Source organism: Anticarsia gemmatalis, chromosome 12, assembly GCF_050436995.1.
Source record: "Anticarsia gemmatalis isolate Benzon Research Colony breed Stoneville strain chromosome 12, ilAntGemm2 primary, whole genome shotgun sequence".
Taxonomy (NCBI): Eukaryota; Metazoa; Arthropoda; class Insecta; order Lepidoptera; family Erebidae; genus Anticarsia; species Anticarsia gemmatalis.
The window spans coordinates 206,550-230,931 of NC_134756.1; the positions used below are offsets into that span (position 1 = coordinate 206,550).

At 40.5% G+C, this 24,382-nt stretch overlaps 5 protein-coding genes across 5 annotated transcripts; 1 reads left to right on the forward strand and 4 right to left on the reverse strand.

Moving 5' to 3' along the window:
- Nucleotides 1-2,485: 2,485 nt before the first annotated feature.
- On the reverse strand, nt 2,486-3,261 carry LOC142977202 (uncharacterized). The gene is made up of 2 exons (XM_076120958.1): nt 3,228-3,261; nt 2,486-3,021 (listed from the first exon to the last, which is right to left on the reverse strand). The coding sequence occupies exons 1-2, from the start codon at nt 3,237-3,239 to the stop codon at nt 2,548-2,550; spliced, it is 486 nt and encodes a 161-aa protein (XP_075977073.1). The 5' UTR covers nt 3,240-3,261; the 3' UTR covers nt 2,486-2,547.
- A 5,187-nt stretch (nt 3,262-8,448) lies between these two features.
- On the reverse strand, nt 8,449-9,278 carry LOC142977154 (uncharacterized). Its single transcript, XM_076120894.1, has 2 exons — nt 9,236-9,278; nt 8,449-9,065 (listed from the first exon to the last, which is right to left on the reverse strand). The coding sequence occupies exons 1-2, from the start codon at nt 9,245-9,247 to the stop codon at nt 8,517-8,519; spliced, it is 561 nt and encodes a 186-aa protein (XP_075977009.1). The 5' UTR covers nt 9,248-9,278; the 3' UTR covers nt 8,449-8,516.
- A 2,722-nt stretch (nt 9,279-12,000) lies between these two features.
- On the reverse strand, nt 12,001-12,854 carry LOC142977302 (uncharacterized). Its single transcript, XM_076121120.1, has 2 exons — nt 12,821-12,854; nt 12,001-12,631 (listed from the first exon to the last, which is right to left on the reverse strand). The coding sequence occupies exons 1-2, from the start codon at nt 12,830-12,832 to the stop codon at nt 12,068-12,070; spliced, it is 576 nt and encodes a 191-aa protein (XP_075977235.1). The 5' UTR covers nt 12,833-12,854; the 3' UTR covers nt 12,001-12,067.
- Nucleotides 12,855-21,446: 8,592 nt separating this feature from the next.
- Nucleotides 21,447-22,268, reverse strand: LOC142977304 (uncharacterized). The gene is made up of 2 exons (XM_076121121.1): nt 21,719-22,268; nt 21,447-21,613 (listed from the first exon to the last, which is right to left on the reverse strand). The coding sequence occupies exons 1-2, from the start codon at nt 22,109-22,111 to the stop codon at nt 21,473-21,475; spliced, it is 534 nt and encodes a 177-aa protein (XP_075977236.1). The 5' UTR covers nt 22,112-22,268; the 3' UTR covers nt 21,447-21,472.
- A 1,011-nt stretch (nt 22,269-23,279) lies between these two features.
- On the forward strand, nt 23,280-24,073 carry LOC142977236 (uncharacterized). Its single transcript, XM_076121012.1, has 2 exons — nt 23,280-23,307; nt 23,388-24,073. The coding sequence occupies exons 1-2, from the start codon at nt 23,296-23,298 to the stop codon at nt 24,027-24,029; spliced, it is 654 nt and encodes a 217-aa protein (XP_075977127.1). The 5' UTR covers nt 23,280-23,295; the 3' UTR covers nt 24,030-24,073.
- Nucleotides 24,074-24,382: the final 309 nt, after the last annotated feature.

Below are 24,382 nucleotides of genomic sequence, written 5' to 3' on the forward strand. Positions count from 1 at the left end.
TTTGCTCGTAAACATGTGAATTGGCTATCGACCAATGGAGCAACTTCTTGGTAACCGATGAGTGCTGAGTAGCATTAAGAGCACCAAATGGTCGTGAGAGAGTGTAAAGACGCCATTAAGGACGGTTTTTTCCCAACACAACACGTCAGACGGTCAGTTACAAAGGTAGGTCTGTTATGGTATGGAGAGGTGTATGTTTGGAGGCACGTACGGAGCTTGTCATCGTAGATTAGCGCCCAACAGCAGCCGGGTACATTGAAGAAATCTTCCAAGACCATGTTGTACCACTTATGGATTTCATTGGTCGGGAGGATTAACTCTAATGCAGTTTAATGCGCGCGCTCATAGCGCCCGCGTTGTGGAATCGCACCTTGCTGATATCGGGATTCAAAAACTGGCTTAGCCTGCTCGCAGTCCAGACATCAACCCCATAGAACATGTCTGGCACATGCTAAAAAACAGTGTATGCGCACTGCCCAACCCACCAGAATCACTTGGTGAGCGAAGAACCGCTCTAGTCAGAGTGTGGGATAAAGTTCTTCAAGAAGTAATTAAAACATCCTCCAAAGCATGCCAGAATGCATGCAGGTCACCATAAATGCTAGAGAAGTTAACACGCGGTATAAACTAGATTTTTTCTTTGGTGCAAAATTAGGTTTTTGCAAAAACTTTCAGTAAGCGATTTCGACAAAAGCTGTATTTTTTAATTTTTCCCATTTTTGATTAAAAATTACGACTATTTAGTGTAAATTGTAACTAAACTTGTGTATAAACTGTTAAACTAATAGTTATAGCCAAAATAGTAACCATATATTGATATTCTAAATAGTTTTATCGTAGTTTTGCTTTGGGCCACTTTTTCTGCCGCTGAGTGTATTTATGGCAATCTTAGCTTTATGAATAATTCCGTCCATAATATACTATTAAATAAAATATTTAAAACGTATTTTTTCGACAGCTAAGCAACTATGAAACCGATTCTGGATTTCCGAAAGTGTGCTGGACTTCCCACTCTCGACAAAAAGTGGGTTCTGTTAACATCTATCATCATCTAAATCATCTTTTAATGTTCACTTATCTTTTTGGTCTAACCAGGTAAAGTAAAAGTATTAAAATTTAATATATACGCACGAACGACGTCAGAAAAAAAATGTATTTGATATAATGATGACTACATTTCATTAGATACACACTAATTATACGCCTTGTTGTTTTAATAAAAGCATAGATCAAACAACGACAATTTCTATGATTGCTTTTGCTACCTCCACAGTAATGCAGTTTGTTATAAATGTTCGTTGCTTATGGGTGCTACACACTAACTTCATAATCATCCAAACTTAGATAAAATTACATCAAATTGTAACTCAATATCTTCCTTTTTCGGCAAAATAGTGAAAGACACTCGTTTACTGACCCCATATGAAATTTGTCTTTAATTATTTCACTTAGGTATTTAATTATTGTTCCCACGATTCAATGAGTGTGAACAGTCATTGAAACGACAATCAATCAATCAGCCTAGACTCTCTTCCAACTATTTGAAGTCGGTTGGATACAGTTGGATATCAACATTTTACAATCCCTCAGACCTCCAAAACCCAGTTGCCTGGATTATACACAACACTTCGGTAAGACTGGAGGAGGAGGAGCTCGTGGCTTAGTTAACAACAGCCGCGCGGATCGATCTCTGAGGTTAAGCCACGCTAGCCGAGGTTGATTTGTAGATGGGTGACCATCTTGTACATATCGAGTTCCTCCGTGTTTCGGAAGGCACGTTAAATTGTGGGTCCCGGCTATCATTTTCGAAGATCTTTAACAGTCGTTAACAATAGTCAGAAGCTTGAAAGTCTGACAACCAGTCTTACCGAAGGGTACCGTGTTATCCCAGGTAACTGGGTTGTGGAGGACAGATAGGCAGTCGCTCCATGTAAAACACTGGTATCCAGCTGCATCCGGTGTGACTGGAAGCCAACTCCAATATAGCTTGGAAAAAAGGCTAAGCTGATATACTTCTCGGTAAGACTGGTTGTCAAACTTTTAAGCTTCTAGCTACTGATAACGACTATCAAAGATTTCGAAAAAGACAGCCGCGACAATCATTCCTGCTTTTCGAAACATGGAGGAACTTGGTATGTATTGTATAGTTACTCATCCACAGAACAACCTCGGTAAGCTTAGCTTAACGTCTGAGATCGATCAGCCGCGTGGCTGTTGTTTCTAACTCCTCATTAAATTAACATTAACTTTAGTCGTTCATATTAAAGTTACGCAAAACAGGGCTACTCTAACTGATAAATGTATCATGTCCTTTTAAACACTCGATGTCCCAAGCAGAAAAGTTATGAATCTGAAATATAGCCTCTCATTTTAAAGATTATGTACGTTCCATATTATTATTTTTTTTAGGATTCATTTGTTACTTTTAGAATAATTGAAGAAGTTAGCAGTGTTAATCTTTTGGTAATAATAAGAAATGTTATAAATTATAAAAATATTTATTTGTATAAGTTAAATCACATAGAGCTTTGTCATAGACTAGGGTGTTCACCACCAACCACTGCCGCTGCCGTATCCACCGGAGTAACCACCAGAGTGACCACCAGAGTAACCACCGGAGTGACCACCAGAGTATCCACCAGAAAGTCCACCGGAGTATCCGCCGGAGTAACCTCCAGACAGACCGCCGGAGTATCCGCCAGAGACGGGCACGACCTGCTTGACAGTGACCACCTGCGGCACGCTGACCACCTTGCGCACGTGCACCACCTGCGGCACGGACACCTCGCGCTGCACGTTCACCACCTTGTTGACGGCCACCACGGCAGCCGCGGGTGCGCTGTAGCCGCCGCCGAGACCGCCGCCGAAGCCTCCGCTGTAGCCTCCGCTGTAGCCGCCACTGTAGCCACCACCGCTGTATCCTCCCAGGGAGCTACCGCCGCTGCTCCAGCCGTGGCTGAAGCCACGCTTGTCACGCACCGCGGCACCGGCGCAGACAGCCACGAGGGCGCACAGGACGAGCTGGTGAAAGAACGGTAACATTAGTTAAACATTACAATTGCGGATTGTAGAAAGTAGAGACTTTAGAGATAGTCCAGTGAATGTTGTGCGACTTCTCCGAGTATACGATACGAAACTTTTTCAAAGTGGAATACTCTAAATAACTTGATAGAGTCATTTCTCGGTGGTTTTAGGTGATACACAATCCAGTGTTAGATAATACTCACGAAGGCTTTCATGTTGTGTATGTGGTGAGCGGTAGTGTAGTGATGCTGCGTGTTGTCTCCCGCGCGCTATATATACGACACGAGAGCCGCGCTTGCACAACCACGTCCTCGCACACGACTCACACTCCCGACCGCCCGGGGAACATCGCCGGCGACGTGCACACAACAGACAAGCAGTAGACGGAACAAGCTCCTTGAAATACACTCAGCGGCAGAAAAAGTGGCCCAAGCGCTTATCGTGAATTTGTAAACAAATTAAGTAATATATGAAAGATATATTGTTGTAAGTAGTTGCGAAGTGATCTGTTTAGTGTTATGAAGTGTTGAATTTCAGATTAATTTAAGTGACGGATGACTTTTTCTAACAATGTGTGTTAGAACTGAATTCAGTGTTGATTCGAGAGGTCAGTTGAATTCTGTATTTTGAAATATTGCTGCACGGAAACGATTTTCTTTATGATTTTTATTGTTTATTGGTCTATTTAGATTTTAGAAAAGATTTGAAGATGCCACTTACTGCTGAACAAGTGGCTTAGGTGGTCTTGTTGTCCGATCAGGGCCATTACCATTGAGAGGTGGCTGCATTTTTCAATGTATCGCGTACCACTTTAAGGTCTGCGATTAGGAGGTATCGTGAGACTGGTCTCTACACGCGGCGACCAGGAATTGGACGAACACGATGTACATCCGCAAGAGATGACCGATTTGTTAACCTCGAGGTGCTGAGAAACCGCTTTCTGACAGCGTTTGAGATTCACTAGAGGCTTCAAGCGGCACGCGGAGTCATTCTTAGTGAACGGAACATGAGGCGAAGGATAAAAGAACGTAATTTACGGGCAGGAAGACCAACCCGAGTACCAGAACTCGAGAGACACCATCGAGTTGCGCGATTACGATTTGCTCGTAAACATGTGAATTGGCTATCGACCAATGGAGCAAGTTCTTGTTAACCGATGAGTGCTGGGTAGCATTAAGAGCACCAAATGGTCGTGAGAGAGTGTAAAGACGCCATTAAGGACGGTTTTTTTCCCAACACAACACGTCAGACGGTCAGTTACAAAGGTAGGTCTGTTATGGTATGGAGAGGTGTATGTTTGGAGGCACGAACGGAGCTTGTCATCGTAGATCAGCGCCTAACAGCAGCCGGGTACATTGAAGAAATCTTCCAAGACCATGTTGTACCACTTATGGATTTCATTGGTCCGGAGGATTAACTCTAATGCAGTTTAATGCGCGCGCTCATAGCGCCCGCGTTGTGGAATCGCACCTTGCTGATAGCGGGATTCAAAAACTGGCTTAGCCTGCTCGCAGTCCAGACATCTGCCCCATAGAACATGTCTGGCACATGCTGAAAAACAGTGTACGTGCACTGCCCAACCCACCAGAATCACTTGGTGAGCGAAGAACCGCTCTAGTCAGAGTGTGGGATAAAGTTCTTCAAGAAGTAATTAAAACATCCTCCGAAGCATGCCAGAATGCATGCAGGTCAGCATAAATGCTAGAGGAGTTAACACGCGGTATAAACTAGATTTTTTCTTTGGTGCAGAATTAGTTTTTTGCAAAAACTTTCAATAAGCGATTTCGATAAAAGCTGTATTTTTTAATTTTTCCCATTTTTGATTAAAAATTACGACTATTTAGTGTAAATTGTAACTAAACTTGTGTATAAACTGTTTAACTAATAGTTATAGCCAAAATAATAACCATATATTGATATTCTAAAAAGTTTTATCGTAGTTTTGCTTTGGGCCACTTTTTCTGCCGCTGAGTGTATTAGGAAGTATATTCTATAATTATGATATAAAAAAGGGTTTTTAAATGTCAATATAGTCAAGCAATTAGTTAAAATAGAGCAAAAAACATTTTGTCGGAAGGTAATGGCAATAATCTTGAACTTTAAATGTATCAATCATTTATCATTTTTGTGAAGAGGCTGCTATTTATCATTACATTAGAGCACCTCCAAATTATTTGGTCATTTGCATTTACTCGCAATAATTAACACGCTATCCTAACTGTATCATGGACTTTCATACGTGATTGTTATTAAATATTAACTCAATAATATATGTACCGTTAGACAGTATACAGTATCAAAGACGTTTGTAGATAAAAAAAAATATCAGTGTTGGAGTTCTACTTATTGTGGACAGTACCCGACAACCAACAAGTTACTTGTTTCTATATAAAGTGGCAATATTCTTAATTCCTATTCTTCCTTCCAATAGTTGTAGATGCTAATGTTTACGAGACGACATTTTTGATACAAATCTTATGCTATGTTTATGTTTGGTACATATCTTATATGTATCTTTGGTACATATTTGGTATATATGAATGTTGAAACATAACCCCTACATAGACGGATTTTTGCTATTCAAATATCAATAATTAAGATGGGTCTTGTAGTTTTAAGAGAATGTACTAAGTCCACTGTAATGCTTTCCGTGTGTACAACTCACACCGTTGTCGGTCAAGGTAACGAGGACATTCACCTTCAAGCGTGACATACTAACAAAACAAAACAAAACACTAACACATCAACAGAAAAACAAAATTTCACTACATTTTTTATATTACTAGTTTCTGCCAGCAACTTTGTTCATGTGAAAAGATTTTAGGTGTTAAAAGTACCCTGTGTTGATCCAGGCTATAAACTATCCGTGTGCCAAATTGCACCAAAATACTTTCAGTAGTTTGGTCGACATCCAAACTTTTACATGAATAATGTTCGTATAAATATGTTTAGTAAAATAACGTTATAATTACATCGAAGGTTGCGAAGACAAAAAATATTTGCGGTCACATCATTATACAGATGTATTATTAAAATAGTTTGTTACCTCGAGTAGGTTCATGACCACACGTTCGTTAAAGTGAGGGTATTCGCACATATAATGTGTCTATTCTTTACTTATTTATTGATCATATTGCGAAACGCTTTAAATTATTTTTGCATTAGTGGTTGTGGTTTTAATGTTATGTGATTAAAAGTATACTATGTAGTATGCATGGTAAATTGTTGAAAAGTATCCTATACTTTGCTAATTAATGCTTATGCACCTATGTATGTCAAAGATTAAAATCCTTCAAGTAGTCTTTGTGACAAAAGAGTAATAAACATACTTATGTATAACCATCCGCACAATCTCCCGCAATTTTAAAATAAATAGGATTGTAACTCCGAATAAAGTTTTGTCTTGATTAACAAATAAAAACCTGATTTAAAACAATCAAATAATTTATTTATCAGGTCAAGTATTACAAAGTTACAGTTAAGTTACATTTCTTTCGGAAGGTAGAGTCAACGAGAAGAGCTGATTAAAACCTCAGCCACTTTTTAATGAAAGCTTTGTGATGCAATTATTCATTGAGTATGTAAAATTCAGTGATTGTATCTGATACAAACATTATCTCATCTACAGCATTAATGACATGATCTGAATTTAAAATCAGTATGAATACTCAGACGTAATAAACTATCAAGAAAGCAATACATTATTACACTCGTTTAACATTATACAGTGAAATAAAATATATACTGTGATAAAAATATTAGATGATTCATCAAGTTAACAAACCGTGAAATACTCTACACATCAATTTAATAAAAAGCATGAAGAAGCACATAAAGGCCTAGAGAAATAGACCACAAGGTTGAAAAATAAGTCGAGAGGTTGCACAGAAGGCTACTTAGGAACTACGCAACATAGATGGACACAGATTACTAACAAAATCTTACGTTACACAACTACATAATTTATCTGAATCAAATACATTTCACAAATAAATCTAATACAGAGCTATATTTTATCTACAAATGTAATTATATTATTTCATAAAAACTCGATCAAGATAAAATAAAAAACTGGAGTGTTGTGATGAAATGATAAAAGTTGATGCTTGCGCTTCGTTGCGCCCGCGCCGCTGCGCCACTGACCGCCGCTGAAAGGATGCGTGGGCGCCGTCAATCAATTATAATTTGCTACCAATTAAATTATGAAGACGTAGGTCAATTATGTAATTACGTGAATATTAAGATCTTATGCGGGATTATTCTTTTGATTAACTTTGCTTAGATTATTTTTATTGAATAAATGAAATAAAGTGCGCTAGTCCCACCGGCGTTTGGATCACCCCACCAAAAAAACTCCAGGTCTTAAGTACCAATAGCTTATCTTCCACGTCAAAAGTATCCCAGTTCTATGGCTTGTTAAATCACTAACTTCTTTAACTAATCATACGAAACATAGACGTATATTTCAATGAGGTTATATAGTAGAGTACATAAGGAACTATAAATGAGCTATGAAGAAAGAGTAGCTTCAGCTCTAGTCACAAGGATTTTTGAAGGACCATTATTTTGACATTTGTTCTTATACATTTGCAGTCAACTTATCCAGCAGATTCGTTATCTGACACTCGTTTCTAAACTTTGAAACTGGCTCTAAATATAATGACTCAGTAGATTGTAGATAGAGCACAGGAAAATAGATAGACATGACTCAAATATGTCGACTTGTATAATAACTGATCTAGTGAGGTGTTTCTCAACAGTACAGGTTCTTCTCACTGCTAGGAACTGGATACTCTCGGTGAAGCAACGCCACGATACACTATCTCCTAAATGTAGCAACGTCGTATCTTGTTACTTGAAATATCATCAACATTCACTCTGTTTAGGTTTTTTATTATTTGGCTTTTGTTGTTACCCTTCAATGGTTAATTGCACAATGATATAAGGTTATACCGTGAACCATTTTTATGATAGGTACTACGATATTGCCTAATGTGATGTACCCATACTGCTTCCCTAGGACCGATTTCTCTGTTGTCCAATTTTTATCTTAAAAAAGATCGACTTTTTTGTTAGCTTAAAGTTTTGAACTTTTGTGCTGTTGGTTGAGTTCCTAAGAATTCAACAGATTAATGGAAAATCTTCAAAATTCAAGAAATTTAATTTATGGTAGTACTAGCTTATGTTTACGATTTAAACTGTGTTTAGCGATGTAGGTTAATTTATCAGTTCAGTGTTTATGAGATTAAGGAGTTATTTGCTACTACATCTTTGTATTGTTTCTTCACAAACGGAACATGTTGAATAAGTTGTAATTTTGTTGTCATTGTCTTAGTTTGATAAGCCTTTCTGAATAATAATGTTGATGTGTGAGCTTTATCCCTATCTAAGAAACTATTCTAGAGAAATAAAGTAAAGACAGTGTTTAAAAAATAAAAAGGTATTTATTTAAATAGCTTATTTGATTTATAGCCCCTTCTTGACTAGAGTGTTCACCACCAGCCGCTGCCGCTGCCGTATCCACCGGAGTAACCGCCAGAGTGACCACCGGAGTAACCACCAGAGAGACCACCAGAGTATCCACCGGAGTGACCACCAGAGTAACCACCGGAGTATCCACCTGAGTGACCACCAGAGTAACCACCGGAGTATCCGCCTGAGAGACCACCGGAGTATCCACCGCTGTATCCGCTGGAGTAGCCAGTAGAGACGGGCACAACTTTCTTAACAGTGACCACCTGCGGCACGCTGACCACCTTGCGCACGTGCACCACCTGCGGCACGGACACCTCGCGCTGCACGTTCACCACCTTGTTGACGGCCACCACGGCAGCCGCGGGCGCGCTGTAGCCGCCGCCGAGACCACCGCCGAAGCCTCCGCTGTAGCCGCCACTGTAGCCACCACTGTAACCGCCTCCGCTGTAGCCACCACCGCTGTATCCTCCCAGCGAGCTACCGCCGCTGCTCCAGCCGTGACTGAAGCCACGCTTGTCACGCACTGCACCACCAGCGCAGACAGCCACAAGGGCGCACAGGACGACCTGAAAGCATCAGATTAAAATTATTGAAAATTAAAAGTTTAACACCACCTAGGTGAAGTCCTGATGATGATCAACACCTATGGTAAGGTAACACACACTGTGATCCAAAATTACTCTCAGCTGATGATGATGTTTTTAAAATTATGTAGTAATGTATTTAGTATACTCACGAAGGCTTTCATGTTGTGTATGTGGTGAGCGGTAGTGTAGTGATGCTCCGTGTTGTCTCCCGCGCACTATATATACGACACGAGAGCCGCGCTTGCACAACCACGTCCTCGCACTCGGTTCACACTCCCGACCGTGAGGGGGAACATCGCCAGCCATGTGCATACGTCATAAGCGCTACTGAAACGACCTTCAGTATTAGGAAGTTTGATTATGTTAGATTTTGTTATATTTTTTAGTTAGAGAATGAATCATTCGATAAAATAGTGAGAGGCGTAATCTTGAACGTAAAATATGTGTGAGTAATATCAGTGAGCATATTGTGTTGCTTGGATGAAAATAAACCACTACTTCTTATGCCCGATTAAATTAAACGCTCTTACATATTTTTACCGAAAAAGTGTTAAAGTGCATTAAAATTCGGCTAGCTATTTATTTTATCGAAAATGAAATATATATTTTTTTTTAAATATAAAATAACCTGGTATATCCAAGCTATTCATAGTCTATTAGTCTGCAAAACTTATTTCACACTCTATGTTATTGTAAAAAGTCTTTCTTGATTGTAAATATTTTCTAACATATAAATAGCTCGCTAAGCTCCATAACGCAAAAACTGTGAGATATTGATCAATACCCTGACCTAAGACAAAACCACATTAAATTAGCGGTCACATCAGTAAACATACAAGTTATTATATTAAAACAAGACGTTGGTTTTCCCCCGCGCTCGACTCTGAGGCACCTATTAACACATCGACTTTAGAAAAAGGATGTTCACTTTCCTTAATATTTGTTATGAAATCTTTAAATTATAATGCGTTACATTAATAGGTGGCTCTGCGGTCTCTCTCAGTTTTGATCCCCGAGTCCGGTAATGCGCTACTGGTATTTTCTAATTGATATAAGCGTGGTATTAGTAGCGTGTCTAAGCAACAATGTGAATGACAAACTTGGGTGTATTCCATACGCATCTACCTATACCTTCGACTATAATAGGTGTCATGATAGCGAAATACACTTTTAATCATATTCCGTACAAAGGAAATTTCTTTTAAAAGCTTTGAGTTACAGGTTACATATGTGCATGTATTGTCCTACTAATATAATTATTGCGAAAGTTTGTGGAGATGTATGTGTTTTTGTTTGTTGCTATTTCACGCTAAAAGTACGAGTTTGATGAACTTTGGTACAGAGATAGTTTGTTACATGGATTAACACACGGGGCTTACATTTTTTACCGCGGGAAATTTCTTAAAGCTAGATTTACTATAATATTTATGGCATAATGTGGTATTAAAAATTAGTTAGTAAGAGCTAATTCAATGAGAACCTATCTATCAACGATTGATGATAGATCGTCAATATCCGCAGTGTGCGGGCGTAACGCAAGCGACGGCGATCATTTATCAAAAGTTGATCCACTGCCTCAATTTAATTATGAACACGTCATCTCTCCTGTCATTTGATTGCATGTTTTAATTAATATAATTTACACTCACAATTCATAATATACATGATTTGTGCAACGAAGTGAATTGAGCGATGTAAGTTCTTCATTACTTTATTAAGAAGAATATTATTTTATTACGGTTTTTTTTTTATTGATTTATTATTATTTAATTTAAGGAATGAATGTGTAGGACTGCAATGAATGGAACAAGCGCAGGATCGTAAAAGATGACGTACTGGAGGGGAGGCCTATACTCAACAGTGGGTAGAAATGGGTTGAAAAGATGGATAGATAATGCAACGGGTCTTAAAATCGATTGAAAATTAAAGGTTGCGGTACCTTATCTATTTACACCCGACGTTCTGACTAAGTTACACCGATCGTGGGCACGGGCAGGACCAGTGTAGAGTGTGGGGTAAGTGTAGCGCAATTCTCTACAGTCGGTACTGTCAAGTATCGAGAGTTTGACATTTAAAACGTTCTGTCAAAATAGTTCTTAAGGAGCCCGCTAGAGGCGCTGATCAGACTTTCGTGCAAAATGTCACGATAGTTTGCCGGTTGTAGGTAGTTTTAGAGAATCGAGCTACAGATTACGTTAGTTATGTTTAAGACCTGTTACATTATAATACTAGGTGCGCGAGAGTTAACAAACAATAATATTTTCTAACCTAATAAATATGTATTTTTTTTATTAATAAGTGATTTATGTACTAAGTTTCATAATAAATATTATAATTTAATAATAAAAACACTTTTACAACCTGATACTAAACAATCGGATTAAGAACATAAAATAAGTTCCGCAACAAATAATTCTGACATCTTTTGATATACTGTAGTGTTACGGGTATGGTATTACTAAATTGTAATGCAAAAATATGTATGTATTGTTATCATTATTCAAGGCTTGTAAAAATTATTTTTTAAGGGAGGTATTCTAAATTGTCTGAAAATTACTGCTTAAAAATATAAGCATATTTTTAAGCAGTAATTTGCAGTGTACTAAAAATAACTATAAGTCAAGTTGAAGGCTTTCAGGCGGCTCGAACAACTTTAACTTTATTCAATAACTGAATATTACCTACTACCGTACATTTTATTACATTTCTGTTATATCTAATTAATTAACAATAAAAAAATATATATTGTTAAGAAATTGACAGTGCTGTATAAAAGAACTTATGAATATAATGTTTTTTTTTTCTTGAAGAAATGAGGTAACTTTGCGCCATGCACGTGTCTTTAGGATACAAAAATATCCTAGAGTTTATATTGCATTCATTCATAAACGGGCATCGAAATAAAAAGAGATGGTTAAAAAACAAAAAAGATTTTATTAAATAACTTAAATCACATCGTGTTTGTTCGTTGACTAGAGTGTTCACCACCAACCGCTGGCGTATCCACCGGAGTGACCACCAGAGTATCCACCGTTGTATCCGCCGGAGTAACCACCAGAGTGACCACCGGAGTAACCACCGGAGTGACCGCCGGAGTAACCGCCGGAGTAGCCACCGGAGTAACCACCAGACAGACCACCAGAGTAACCACCGGAATAGCCACCAGAGTATCCAGTAGAGACGGGCACGACTTTCTTGACGGTGACTACTTGAGGCACGGAGACAAGCTTGCGCACGTGCACCAGTTTAGGTACCGTCACCTCACGCTGCACGTTCACGACTTTGTTGACGGCAACCACGCGAGTGGCGGGGGCGACGTAGCCACCGCTGTATCCACCGCTGTAGCCGCCGCTGTAGCCGCCACCGCTGTAGCCACCCCCGCTGTAGCCGCCACCACTGTAGCCGCCCCCGCTGTAACCACCCCCACTGTAGCCACCACCAATGTAGCCTCCCAGAGAACTGCCACCGCTCCAGCCGTGTCCGAAGCCACGCTTGTCACGCACAGCGCCGCCGGCGCAGACAGCCACGAGGGCGCACAGGACCAGCTGAAAAAAGAAATAATAGTTAGGAAACCTGTCACATCGTACCAACGAGAAACTGAGCCTGACGATATTTTTAAAATTCTCGTTAATATTTTGGTTTTCTAGAACTTTACTAGAGACGAAATAAATATTTTGTTATGAATTTTTGGTACTAATAATATCAAAATATTTTTATGTATTTAGTATACTCACGAAGGCTTTCATGTTGTGTATTTGGTGAGCGGTAGTGTAGTGATGCTGCATGTTGACTCCCGCGCACTATATATACGACACACGAGCTGTGCTTGCGCAACCACGTCCTCGCGCCCAGACACACTGCCGCTTTTGAGAACTTTGGCCTGATGCACTTTAATGTTAAGTAAAACACTGCATTTTTATGAATAATTAAAGCTTTCTATCTGCATTACGGATTTAAATAATATAAATATTTGATTTTGGTCGATAACCACTAATATGAGGTTCATCTGCAAGGAAAATTTCAGTACCCCGGGAGAAGTTAAGCCAAGCTTTTTAGCACACTGAATTTGCAGTGAATTTGGTCGCCGGTGTACTCGTATTTAAGGCATCTAGAGATGCTTTCGTGTTTATTACTGTTTATTACGTGCCTTTTAAAACAAAAAGATATTTTCATTACATTTTTCTTAGAGAAGTATGGCAATATTTTTTTGTCTCTGCATACTTGATTGGAGAACAAGTGGTATTATGGTATTTTTTTAGTGTTTTCCCGTCTTGTATTATGAAATTCTTTTGTCTTTTACCTATATTTGTAGAGGTCAGGAAGCGGATCATCTCTACCTACTTGCCGCTCCAAATGTTGTTAGACCAGTCAAGGTCCCAATACGTGTGAGTCACTGTTTACTGCGTAATGTGAAAATACTTAGTTACACCCATCTCGGACACGTTCCGTAACTTCCGTTCAACGTAAACAACCATCCTATATAAGTATATACCTAAGTGTATCTTTTGTGATAAGTGAAAAAGCGGCGATCCTTTACAGATGTGATCCATTATATCCACGATGTTACTTCGATCCTGATGTATACTAAACTCTGATGCTGAAAATTATTAAAATCAACGCGTGGACAGAAAGATTCACTCTAAAACATACTACATAATAACGAACATAACACAAAGCTTTCAAAGCTACGCTGGACATGCACGATGAAGTTTAAGTTTCTAATAAAATTTCCAGTAAGAATTGTCGTGGTCTTGAATTGTTTTGTAAGCCTGACAAGTAGACATTTATAGTATTTTCGACTTTGTTATGCTGCAAGTCAGTAGCAAATATGATGCTCTTCGACGAGCTAAACACGGTTTTTTAGCTACTCCATCAATACAAATGCTTGCCAGGACCTACACGACCTTTAGTGATCAGGCAAATGGCAAAGAAAGGAGAAGAAAGTATAGCGTGTTTTTCAAATTACAGGGGTCAACCGAGTTGCTTGAAATACTGTGTGAACTGGCCTACAATACTAGTTATCTTTATTAAATATCAAGCGTATCCCAATTTTTATATCTGGTTATAAAAGTTCAATTACTACGAGTATGTTACAGACAAAACCGGATTTTCTAGAGATTTTGGAAATTTCGATATGAATGCTTTCTTGCGTGTTAGCGGTTGATCTGGTGTCAAGGTTTTTGCACTGACATTTTGCTGGACACTCTTCGGCCATTCTTACCACAGATACCAGCGGTTTAACGTTTATAAGCTTATAGGTACTTAACACTCAATTGAAAAGAATAAATGAAACACAGTATTTTTTAAGACAACTCCTGCACTTGAATTGCTCTTGTGCCGCGTAGACTTTTACAGACATAACGGACACAAAGTACAATTACACCCGAAACAACTGTTTTTGGATCGCACAAATAATTGCTCTCAGTGGGAATCGAACTCACGACCTCCCAACGCAATGGTAGCGATGTGGTGAGCGTAACCACTGCGCCACGGAGGCAGTAAAAAAAAGTCATTGCATAACGTGTTGAATGTTGTTTTTTAATTATTAGTAATTGGTTCTGCAGATTAAGTACAATTTTAATTATATCAGAGGTTTTATCATAAGGTACCTAACTTTTGCGACCGAATAAGTCAGTGTAATACTTTTTCGAAAAACATTATCCTCAGTTTCTCCTATTACCATTATAACGTTAATCAGTAAAACACATCTACAGTCTTCTTCTTCTTATCTTATTATCGTATGGTTAGTGGTCAACCTAGTGTCAAAGTTGTTTAAGCCGCCCGAAGGCCTTTGACATGGCTTAACGACTGTTATCTTAGTAGACAACAGCCGGGACCGACTTTTTACGTGCCCTCCGAAGCACGGAGACGCCCACTTCAAATTCCACTATGCGGTCACCCATCTATAGAGTGACCGCGCCAAGGGTTGCTTAACCCACAGATCGTTTACCGACCGGTGAGCGCAACTGGCTATGGGCGCCTCACACATCTACACATCTACTTTACAGTCTAGCCGTGAAAGCATAGCCCTCCCTTAAAAGTTTACAATAGTAAATAAAAAGTTATTCTGTCTTAAACTCAGTCCATATGCAGTAATACGGATGACGAAGCAGGTCGTTGCTCAAGTATTTGGCTATATATAACCGGCATCCTGTTTAAAGTGCATCATCACGTTTGTCCTTGAACTCGCCGCGTTACGACATAGTCCGCTATGTTGTAGCGGTACTATAGCGATAGGGTAAGGATGACATGATGATTATGAGATACCATTTTTATTTTTGTTTATAAAAATAAAACTGTTTCATTTGAAGCTTCCAAAGATATAGTTTTAGATAAGAAATTTAACGTACTTTAAATGTGTAATAGCTATTTAGTGCTAAATAAAATACTTTTCTGGCTGGGTGGTCAAAAGTGAAAAATGTCAGAAAAGAAGTCCACGGCAAAGGGTCTCCTATTATGAGATATGAGGGGTTCTTAATATAAGATAGTATCCAATACTAAGGTCTTTAAAATTTTAGGAGTAAAACATAAGAAATACCGGCCAAGTGCGAGTCAGACTTGCGCACAAAGAATTCCGTACCATCATTTGTAATAGAAAATTAATATTGAGCAAAAAATACTAAAAAATCACGTTTATTGTGTGGGCACCCACCTTAATATTTTACTTTTTTAATTTTTAGTATTTGTTGTTATAGCAGCAACGGAAATACATAATTTGTGTTAATTTCTGCTTTCTAGCTATTACGGTTTATGCCTAACAATATTAATCTCAGTATCTATAAAAATAGTTATTTTTGTGTATCCCATTTTAGGAACCCCAGCAGGTCTCATATTAGGAAAAAAACGGTTTAACGAAATGGATCCCTTGTTTTTGTTTCACTGTGAAAACACAGTAAAACTGCATTTACATCTTAAACTTTATCATATTATTTATAAATTAAATATTTTTTTCAAGCTTTTAACGTAATAATAAAGTGGTTACATACCCTGTAAACATATGACGAAAAATATTTGGTTTTACAACAATGTATTAACCTGCACGCACAGGTCCTTGGATCGCCGGTGGCCGGCGCGACCTAGCAGACGTTTAGTATTGTTGCTATGTTGATTCGCGTGACACTAGCGCGAAATGGCTGACATGCATAGTTTGGCCAATACCTAGCTATCTCATATTTGGCGCCTATCTCATAATAGGCATCCTTACCCTACTATAGCGGTACTATGTGTACTGTGCTTATGTTGTGTATGGTCATTGCCTTATGCGTCATTACACGCGTTACGTTACACTTGAATGGTTTATGACTTATTTTTTGTGACTGACTGTTTCTACCGCGCATCGGACTTTTACCATTGAGAGTTGGTAAATCTTAGGTTTTACCGGAAAATCTTAGGATTTACCACAGTTCGGGCTTTTACAGTAACATATATATTATGTATATTATGTTTGAAGATATTTACTATTATTTTGTCTGAGAATGCATTTGGCAGGCAAAAACATTTAATCTTTCTCACTAACTTATAAGTTATCAAAACAACTTCATCTAATCTATACTAATATTATAATCTACACTAATATTATAAAGCTGAAGAGTTTGTTCGTTTGAACGCGCTAATCTCAGGAACTACTGGTCACGCTACGACTAATAGGAGCAGAGTACCAGTAAAAAATGTTACAAAATCGTGGAAAATTATGTCACATTTTCTCTAATGTGACGCAAGCAAAGTTGCGCGGGTCAGCTAGTCCCATCTAACCCGCGTCGCACTTCTGCTATTCATCCCCTATTAAGGGTTGTTCTAATAAAAAAAGTAACCCTTGTTAACTCTATGTTAACTATCGTTACAATCAATACAGCAAATTGACCGTGAAAGCGCCCGTATTAAATAAGCATGATAAGATTGAAATGTGTCAATACATCTTTAACAATAAGGCTAAGTTCATATGATCGCGCGGAGCCGCGCGGTACTTTCGACCGCGGTACAAGATCGGAGTAAACAGCTAGTATTGTCTGAAGAGGCAAGAATATCAGACTGGTGTTAGCAGAGTACCAGCTTTTATGCCCTACATAAAAGGAGTAACGGATAAAGTTGGAACAGTACTGAAGAAATACTCCATAAAGACTGTATATAGTCCGTTCTCCAAAGTAGCTAACCATTTGCGCACGCCAAAGGATGTAATTCCTCTTCAGACACCTGGCGTTTACAAGGTGGATTGTAGCTGCGGTAGTTCATACATCGGACAGACCAAAAGAACAATAGCTGAAAGGGTCAAGGAACATATCGCAGCTGTCAAGAACCGGCAAGTCAACAAATCCGCGATAGCTGAGCACTTGTTGGAAGCAGGAACCAATCACTGGATCGAACTACATCAACCCCGGGTCCTCTCCACAGATCGTCACTATTACTCCAGGATAGTACGAGAAGCGGTTGAAATCAAAAAACACTCTAATTTCAACCGTGAACATGGATACCGTTTATCATCTACGTGGAATCCTGTCATCAGCAAGTGCAGCCGTCGCCGGCATGACGTAACGCGCCAGTGTAAAGACGTCGTTAGTGTTGTGTGTCGAAGTACCGACAATTCCGAACAATGTACACTCAGTGAAAACCAAGTGAGGGTAGGCATCGAAACTCGGGCCGCAAGGAGACGACGCTTAGCAGCCACATCAGTCAGCTCGTGACCACGGTCGTTGTAATGCGATCGAAACGTCGGGTGAACATATAAGGTACTAGCTGACCCGCGCAACTTCGCTTGCAACATAACAGAGAATGCGTATTTTCCCCGTTTTTGTAACATTTTTTACTCGTACTCAGCTCCTATTGGTCGTAGCGTGATGATATATAGCCTATAGCATTCCTCGATAAATGGGCTATCTAACACTGAAAGAATTTTTCAAATCGGACCAGTAGTTCCTGAGATTAGCGCGTTCAAACAAACAAACAAACAAACAAACAAACAAACAAACTCTTCAGCTTTATAATATTAGTATAGATTCTAACCTTTAATTTTCAATCGCGATTAAGACCCGTTACATTATAATATTATAGTATTGTCTACATCACCGCGCGGTAACAGAACCGAGAAACCGCGCGGTTCCTCGCGGTTCAACAACTAGCGCGCGGGTCGGAGCGCGAAGCGCGGTATTGCGTTGCTTACTACGATCTTGTACCGCTCAGTCGAAAGTTCCGCGCGGCTCCACGCGGTCATATGAACTTAGCCTATGTTTGCAAACAATCGAACTTGAACCGCAAACCTTGGTCTTATCTATTAACAAGTGAATTTAAAACATAACACACCATTATTAAGTGTTAATACTTCAATCATATGCAAATGTATGGCGAATTTGTTGTTACGTAACTGATAATATTATAATTAATGATTTTTTAATTATAATACACTCAAGGATACTTACATATCGTTAACTACAGGTGTTAGTACATATTTTGGAAGTATTATTTTACGGTAGGGATTTCAGAACTTAGATTAATTTACTTTTCGGTCATGATCAAGAGGTATTTTTCAGATTTTAGACTGTGCTTGATAAATTGTAGCAGGGAAACCACAGAGATCGGATTATTTTAAAAAATCTTCTCATTTCTGTGCTGTCAAATAATTTATTGTTCAGAAAATGTATGTATTATTTAAAAAAAGGTTGAGGCGCCTGTAGCCAGTTGGGTTCACCGGTCGGTAAACGATCTGTGGGCTAAGCAACCCTTGGCGCGGTCATTCCATAGATGGGTGACCGCAAAGTGGCATTTGAGCTGGGCGTCTTCGTGCTACGGAGGGCACGTGAAAAGTCGATCCCAGTTGTTGTCTACTAAGATAACAGCCGTTAAGCCATGTCGAAGGCCTCTCGGGCGGCTTGAACAACTTTGACACTAGGTTTACCACCAACCATACGACAAACAAACAACTAAAAAAAGATCTCAATAGGCATCAAACCTACGACACACAAAACATTCGTAATGGACGACGACCGTCTCGTCGACGGCGCGGCTGTTTTGTTTATCAATAAAAACCATTCATGGTCAAGGCGATTGACCTCGCAGCACCTTATATACAAGTACTGCATATTATTATAATATTTGTATCATAATAATATCATTATCTTCGTGTTATACATAACTAACAACAGTATTTTAATTTTTGGGAATTTTCAATGACCAATAGAGATTTATGTTTTGCAAATAGAGGTAGTGGGTTTTTTGATTACTTCAGATCTGAAGAGTTTGTTTGTTCGTTTGAATGCGCTAATCTCAGGAACTACTCGTCCGATTTGAAAAATTCTTTCAGTGTTAGATAGCCCATTTATTGAGGAAGGCTAAAGGCTATATATCATCACGCTACGACCAATAGGAATAGAATACCAGTAAAAAATGTTACAAAAACGGGGAAAATTTTGACCCATTCTCTCTACTGTGACGCAAGCGAACTTGCGCGGGTCAGCTAGTTAATAATATTTTCCTGGTCGAGAATTCTATTTGGCGTCTGAATTAGAAAAGATTGTTCCTAAATTGTGTACTTACATGTCTTCATGTCGCCATGGCTGAAATGGGTTTGAGAGATCATCATCATCACCAAAATCATCACCAATTGTGTTCATTGAATGTTGTAAAGATGATCTACAGGATTTTTATATCTACCTCTTAGTTATCTAAGTATTAATAACACAAAGGTGACTGACTAACATAGTGATCTATCAGCGTACAGCCCAAACTACAGGACGGATCGGACTAAAATTTGATATGCAGGTAGATGTTGTAACATAGGCATCCGCTAAGGAAGGATTATCATCAATTCTACCTCCAAGGGGATAACTTGGGGGGAAAATTTTGTTTGAAAACTCTGTCCTAAGTCACAAACCACGCGGACCACAAAAGCCATTGTAATTATAAGAGTAATTTGTGCTGTGTGAGCATAAGTAGAATTGGGTATCTACAGAAATGTTACGAAACAGTTTTAAAAGGAAAATTACATCAAATACTTTTTCTATGAAGTTGTTGTGACATTGAGGAAAATAGCAAAACAATGTGAGCAAAACATAACCTGTTTCACACATTAACATACTGGTTTAAAATAAAACCACCTTATCACTGAACATATTTTATAGCAACAACTAGAGTTTATATCAAGATTTCATACATTTAACTTAGAACTATTTACAATCTGAGTTTAGGCATGAGACTATAATAAAACTTTTAACAATATGAAACACAAAACTAGCATAAAGACGAGACCTTGCATAAAGCCACCGAAGAGTTTCCTGGAGTTGTTGTTGGTGTTAGTGACTGGTCCGTCGGGGACGCTCTGCACGGCTCTGTTCAGTCGCTCCCAGTCACTGTTAGTGCGCGTGTATTCGATGTACGGCACCGTATCCATGCGCCCATACACCGGCATGTCCACATTCACCTGACAGACTGAAGCTTCCAGCACCGTAGTGGTCGTAGTATCAAGCACGTCAGTCTCTTGTGTCGAGTCAGTCTGAGTCTCTGCCGAATTGTCCACTGTTCCCTCACCGTCTGACATATTGTACACTTAACTAAGTTTGAAACTGGTCATCTTCTTCGTGCTCTCTTTCCTTCTCTTCTGTTAGAAGATTGTGTAAACAGTTACATGGTGTTTGTTCATTGAGCGTGGCTACTATGAAGCGCCGCGTCCCTCACAGCTTGTTTTATAGATTCAGATGACGCAATCCTATGACAATGTGATTCTACAACCTGTTTTGCAATTTTTTGTTTTATCGTACAAGTTTTGGTGTCGATAAAAGTGTTTTTTTTCCTGATTCGTGTCTTGTAAAGATCATATTTTGACATATAATTTCGTTGCATTTGTATGTGTACTTTATTATTATTTGTTTATTACCAGTAGAGTAAAATACCAAAATATTAAATTAGGGGTATCTAATAGATTGATTTGAAGGGACAAATATATTAATTTTAAACAACTAGCCTAACTACCAACGTAATTTGAATCAATGGTGACATGTTGTAAGGACACGTCTAGTTTCTTCCACAGATGTAAGTATAGTGAGGTAACAGATGAGACGCGTGTCGTAATATATTCGATGTTCTTCGTGAACTTGAGCGCGTGACCTCGCGACACTATAATATATGCCTATTATTATGCGTCTGTCCGTGTTTATCAATGGACAAGTTGTGCAATACTGATCTGAATTAAGACCGCGAAATATAATATTAAAGTAAAAAGCTCTGGCAACTACACCCAGTTAGAATACATACCTCGGGATATGGTACTGATAGTTACATAATTAAAGACAAAATAAAGCAATACATTTTATTGTGATTATGTAAATAATAAATTATTGAATGTGTGTATGTAAAGACTAGTAGTGCGTAGTGGCGGTGAGGTGAGAGAGAGTGAGGGCGCTTCACCAGCCGCTGGCGTACTGCGCGGTGGCGCTGGCGGCGGCGGCGGAGTACAGCGGCGAGTACGCGGGAGCAGAGATGCGAGCAGCGAGCGGAGCCGCGAGCGGAGCAGAGTAAGTGACGGCAGGCGCGGACACCAGCTTCTTGACGGTGATGAGGCGCGGCTCGGAGACCACCTTGCGCACGTGCACCACCTGCGGCACGGACACCTCGCGCTGCACGTTCACCACCTTGTCCACGGCCACCACGCGAGTGGCGGGCGCCGAGTAGCTCACAGCCGGGGCCGAGTACGACACGCCGGCGGCGGCGGGCGCCGCGTAGCTCACTGAGGGCGCCGCGTAGCCGATAGAGGGCGCCACGTAGCTCACGGCGGGCGCGGCGTAGCTGATGGCGGGCGCGGAGTGAGTCAGGGCGGGAGCAGCGTAGCTGATGGAGGGCGCCGCGTAGCTGATGGCGGGCGCAGCGTGGGACAAGGCGGGAGCAGCGTAGCTGATGGAAGGAGCGGCGTAGCTGATGGCGGGCGGGCGGATCTCGTAGCTGACGGAGGGCGCGGAGTGGGTGTCTGGCAGCGCGTGCAGGAAGCCGCGCTTCTCGCGCACGTTGCCCGCCGCCGCCGCGCCCACGAGCGCGCACACGCACATCAAAGCCTGCCGACATGCACGTCGCACACGTTACACACTGTACATATACTAACTGTCGTACACAACACACATGTGCCAGGTACTCACCGAGACGTTCATGTTGCTGCGAGCTGGTGCTGATGATCACTGATGTCTGCTCTCATCATCGCTACACATATATAACACGCACGCCTAGGAGAAGGACCTTGCCCTACACTCAGCGCGTTTGATTTTTAATTCACATGCAAATATAGGCTTTACGAAACAATAAATTATGTTAAAATATTGTCATCTCATTGATTGATTAATGATTTGATAAAAATAGAATAAGTAGAACGTGTCGCGTTTTTAATTCGTTATAATTAATAAACATCTGTTTGAAGCTTTACCATATCACTGAATAGGTTTATTAAAATGAAGAACTATTGCATCGGTAAAGAAAAGCACTTCAAGAAATAAAAGCTACAGAATAAAACTATATTTACTTATTCACCACTCAACAAAACTAAACCAATACACGTATAAAAGTACTTGTATTAAAACTTTGAACAACAAATAACAAACTAGTATGACTACCTAAGTATTAAAATTTTTCAAGTGCTTCTGTGTATCATAAAATAAATAAATTTAACCCATTAATGTCCCACTGCTGGGCAAGGGTCTCCTCCCGTAATGAGGAAGGGGTTAGGCCTTGGGTCCACCACGCTGGCCAAGTGCGGATTGGGGACTTTGTATACCTTCAAGAACTGTTCTAAAGAACTCTTAGGCATGCAAGGTAGCAAGAACTCCTCTTCGGTGAGTCTTAAATATTGATGCTCTATATTGCTATTAACGATACTAGTATATGTGTACTGTGTTAGTTCATTACAAGATAGTATTCAATTATATTATTTAACTGACAGCGTAAGTGTTCTCAAGGTATGTACATATGTATGTATGTGTGTTAAATTTTACCAATGGTGGCCAATGGCTACAACATAGTTTGATCTGTATTTGTTTAATTAATTAGTGCATATCTTAAACTTGCTAAAAATATCAACATACATGCGTATATTATGTAGATATATGTATGTGAGTTATGCACATAATGTTGGCGACGCGTGTAGGGCGAGGTGACGTTGCGACATCGTGCGTCGTGCGTGTTATATATGTGTAGCGATGATGAGAGCAGACATCAGTGATCATCAGCACCAGCTCGCAGCAACATGAACGTCTCGGTGAGTACCTGGCACATGTCGTTGTGTACGACAGTTAGTATATGTACAGTGTGTAACGTGTGCGACGTGCATGTCGGCAGGCTCTGATGTGCGTGTGCGCGCTCGTGGGCGCGGCGGCGGCGGGCAACGTGCGCGAGAAGCGCGGCTTCCTGCACGCGCTGCCAGACACCCACTCCGCGCCCTCCGTCAGCTACGAGATCCGCCCGCCCACCATCAGCTACGCCGCTCCTTCCATCAGCTACGCTGCTCCCGCCTTGTCCCATGCTGCGCCCGCCATCAGCTACGTGGCGCCCTCCATCAGCTACGCTGCTCCCGCCCTGACTCACTCCGCGCCCGCCATCAGCTACGCTGCGCCCGCCCTGAGCTACGTGGCGCCCTCTATCGGCTACGCGGCGCCCTCAGTGAGCTACGCGGCGCCCGCCGCCGGCGTGTCGTACTCGGCCCCGGCTGTGAGCTACTCGGCGCCCGCCACTCGCGTGGTGGCCGTGGACAAGGTGGTGAACGTGCAGCGCGAGGTGTCCGTGCCGCAGGTGGTGCACGTGCGCAAGGTGGTCTCCGAGCCGCGCCTCATCACCGTCAAGAAGCTGGTGTCCGCGCCTGCCGTCACTTACTCTGCTCCGCTCGCGGCTCCGCTCGCTGCTCGCATCTCTGCTCCCGCGTACTCGCCGCTGTACTCCGCCGCCGCCGCCAGCGCCACCGCGCAGTACGCCAGCGGCTGGTGAAGCGCCCTCACTCTCTCTCACCTCACCGCCACTACGCGCTACTAGTCAACACATATTATTATTTATTGTCTGCATTATGACCTTAAAATAAAATGTATTTAAATCTATCTTATGTTTTCGTTTCGAAACCAACCCCATACTAATTAACCAAGTGCTTGATTGATGACAAACTTCAGAAACTACTTTCGATGACGAAGACGGGTATAATAAAGGTAACCTTAAAATACGATTTTTCTAAACCCTTACTGTCCCACAGCTGCGCAAAGGTCCCGTCCCGAATTGAGGCAAGGGTTAGACCATGAGCCAACAACAGAGACTATGTTGAACTTATCCACGAACGCAGTTAACAACAA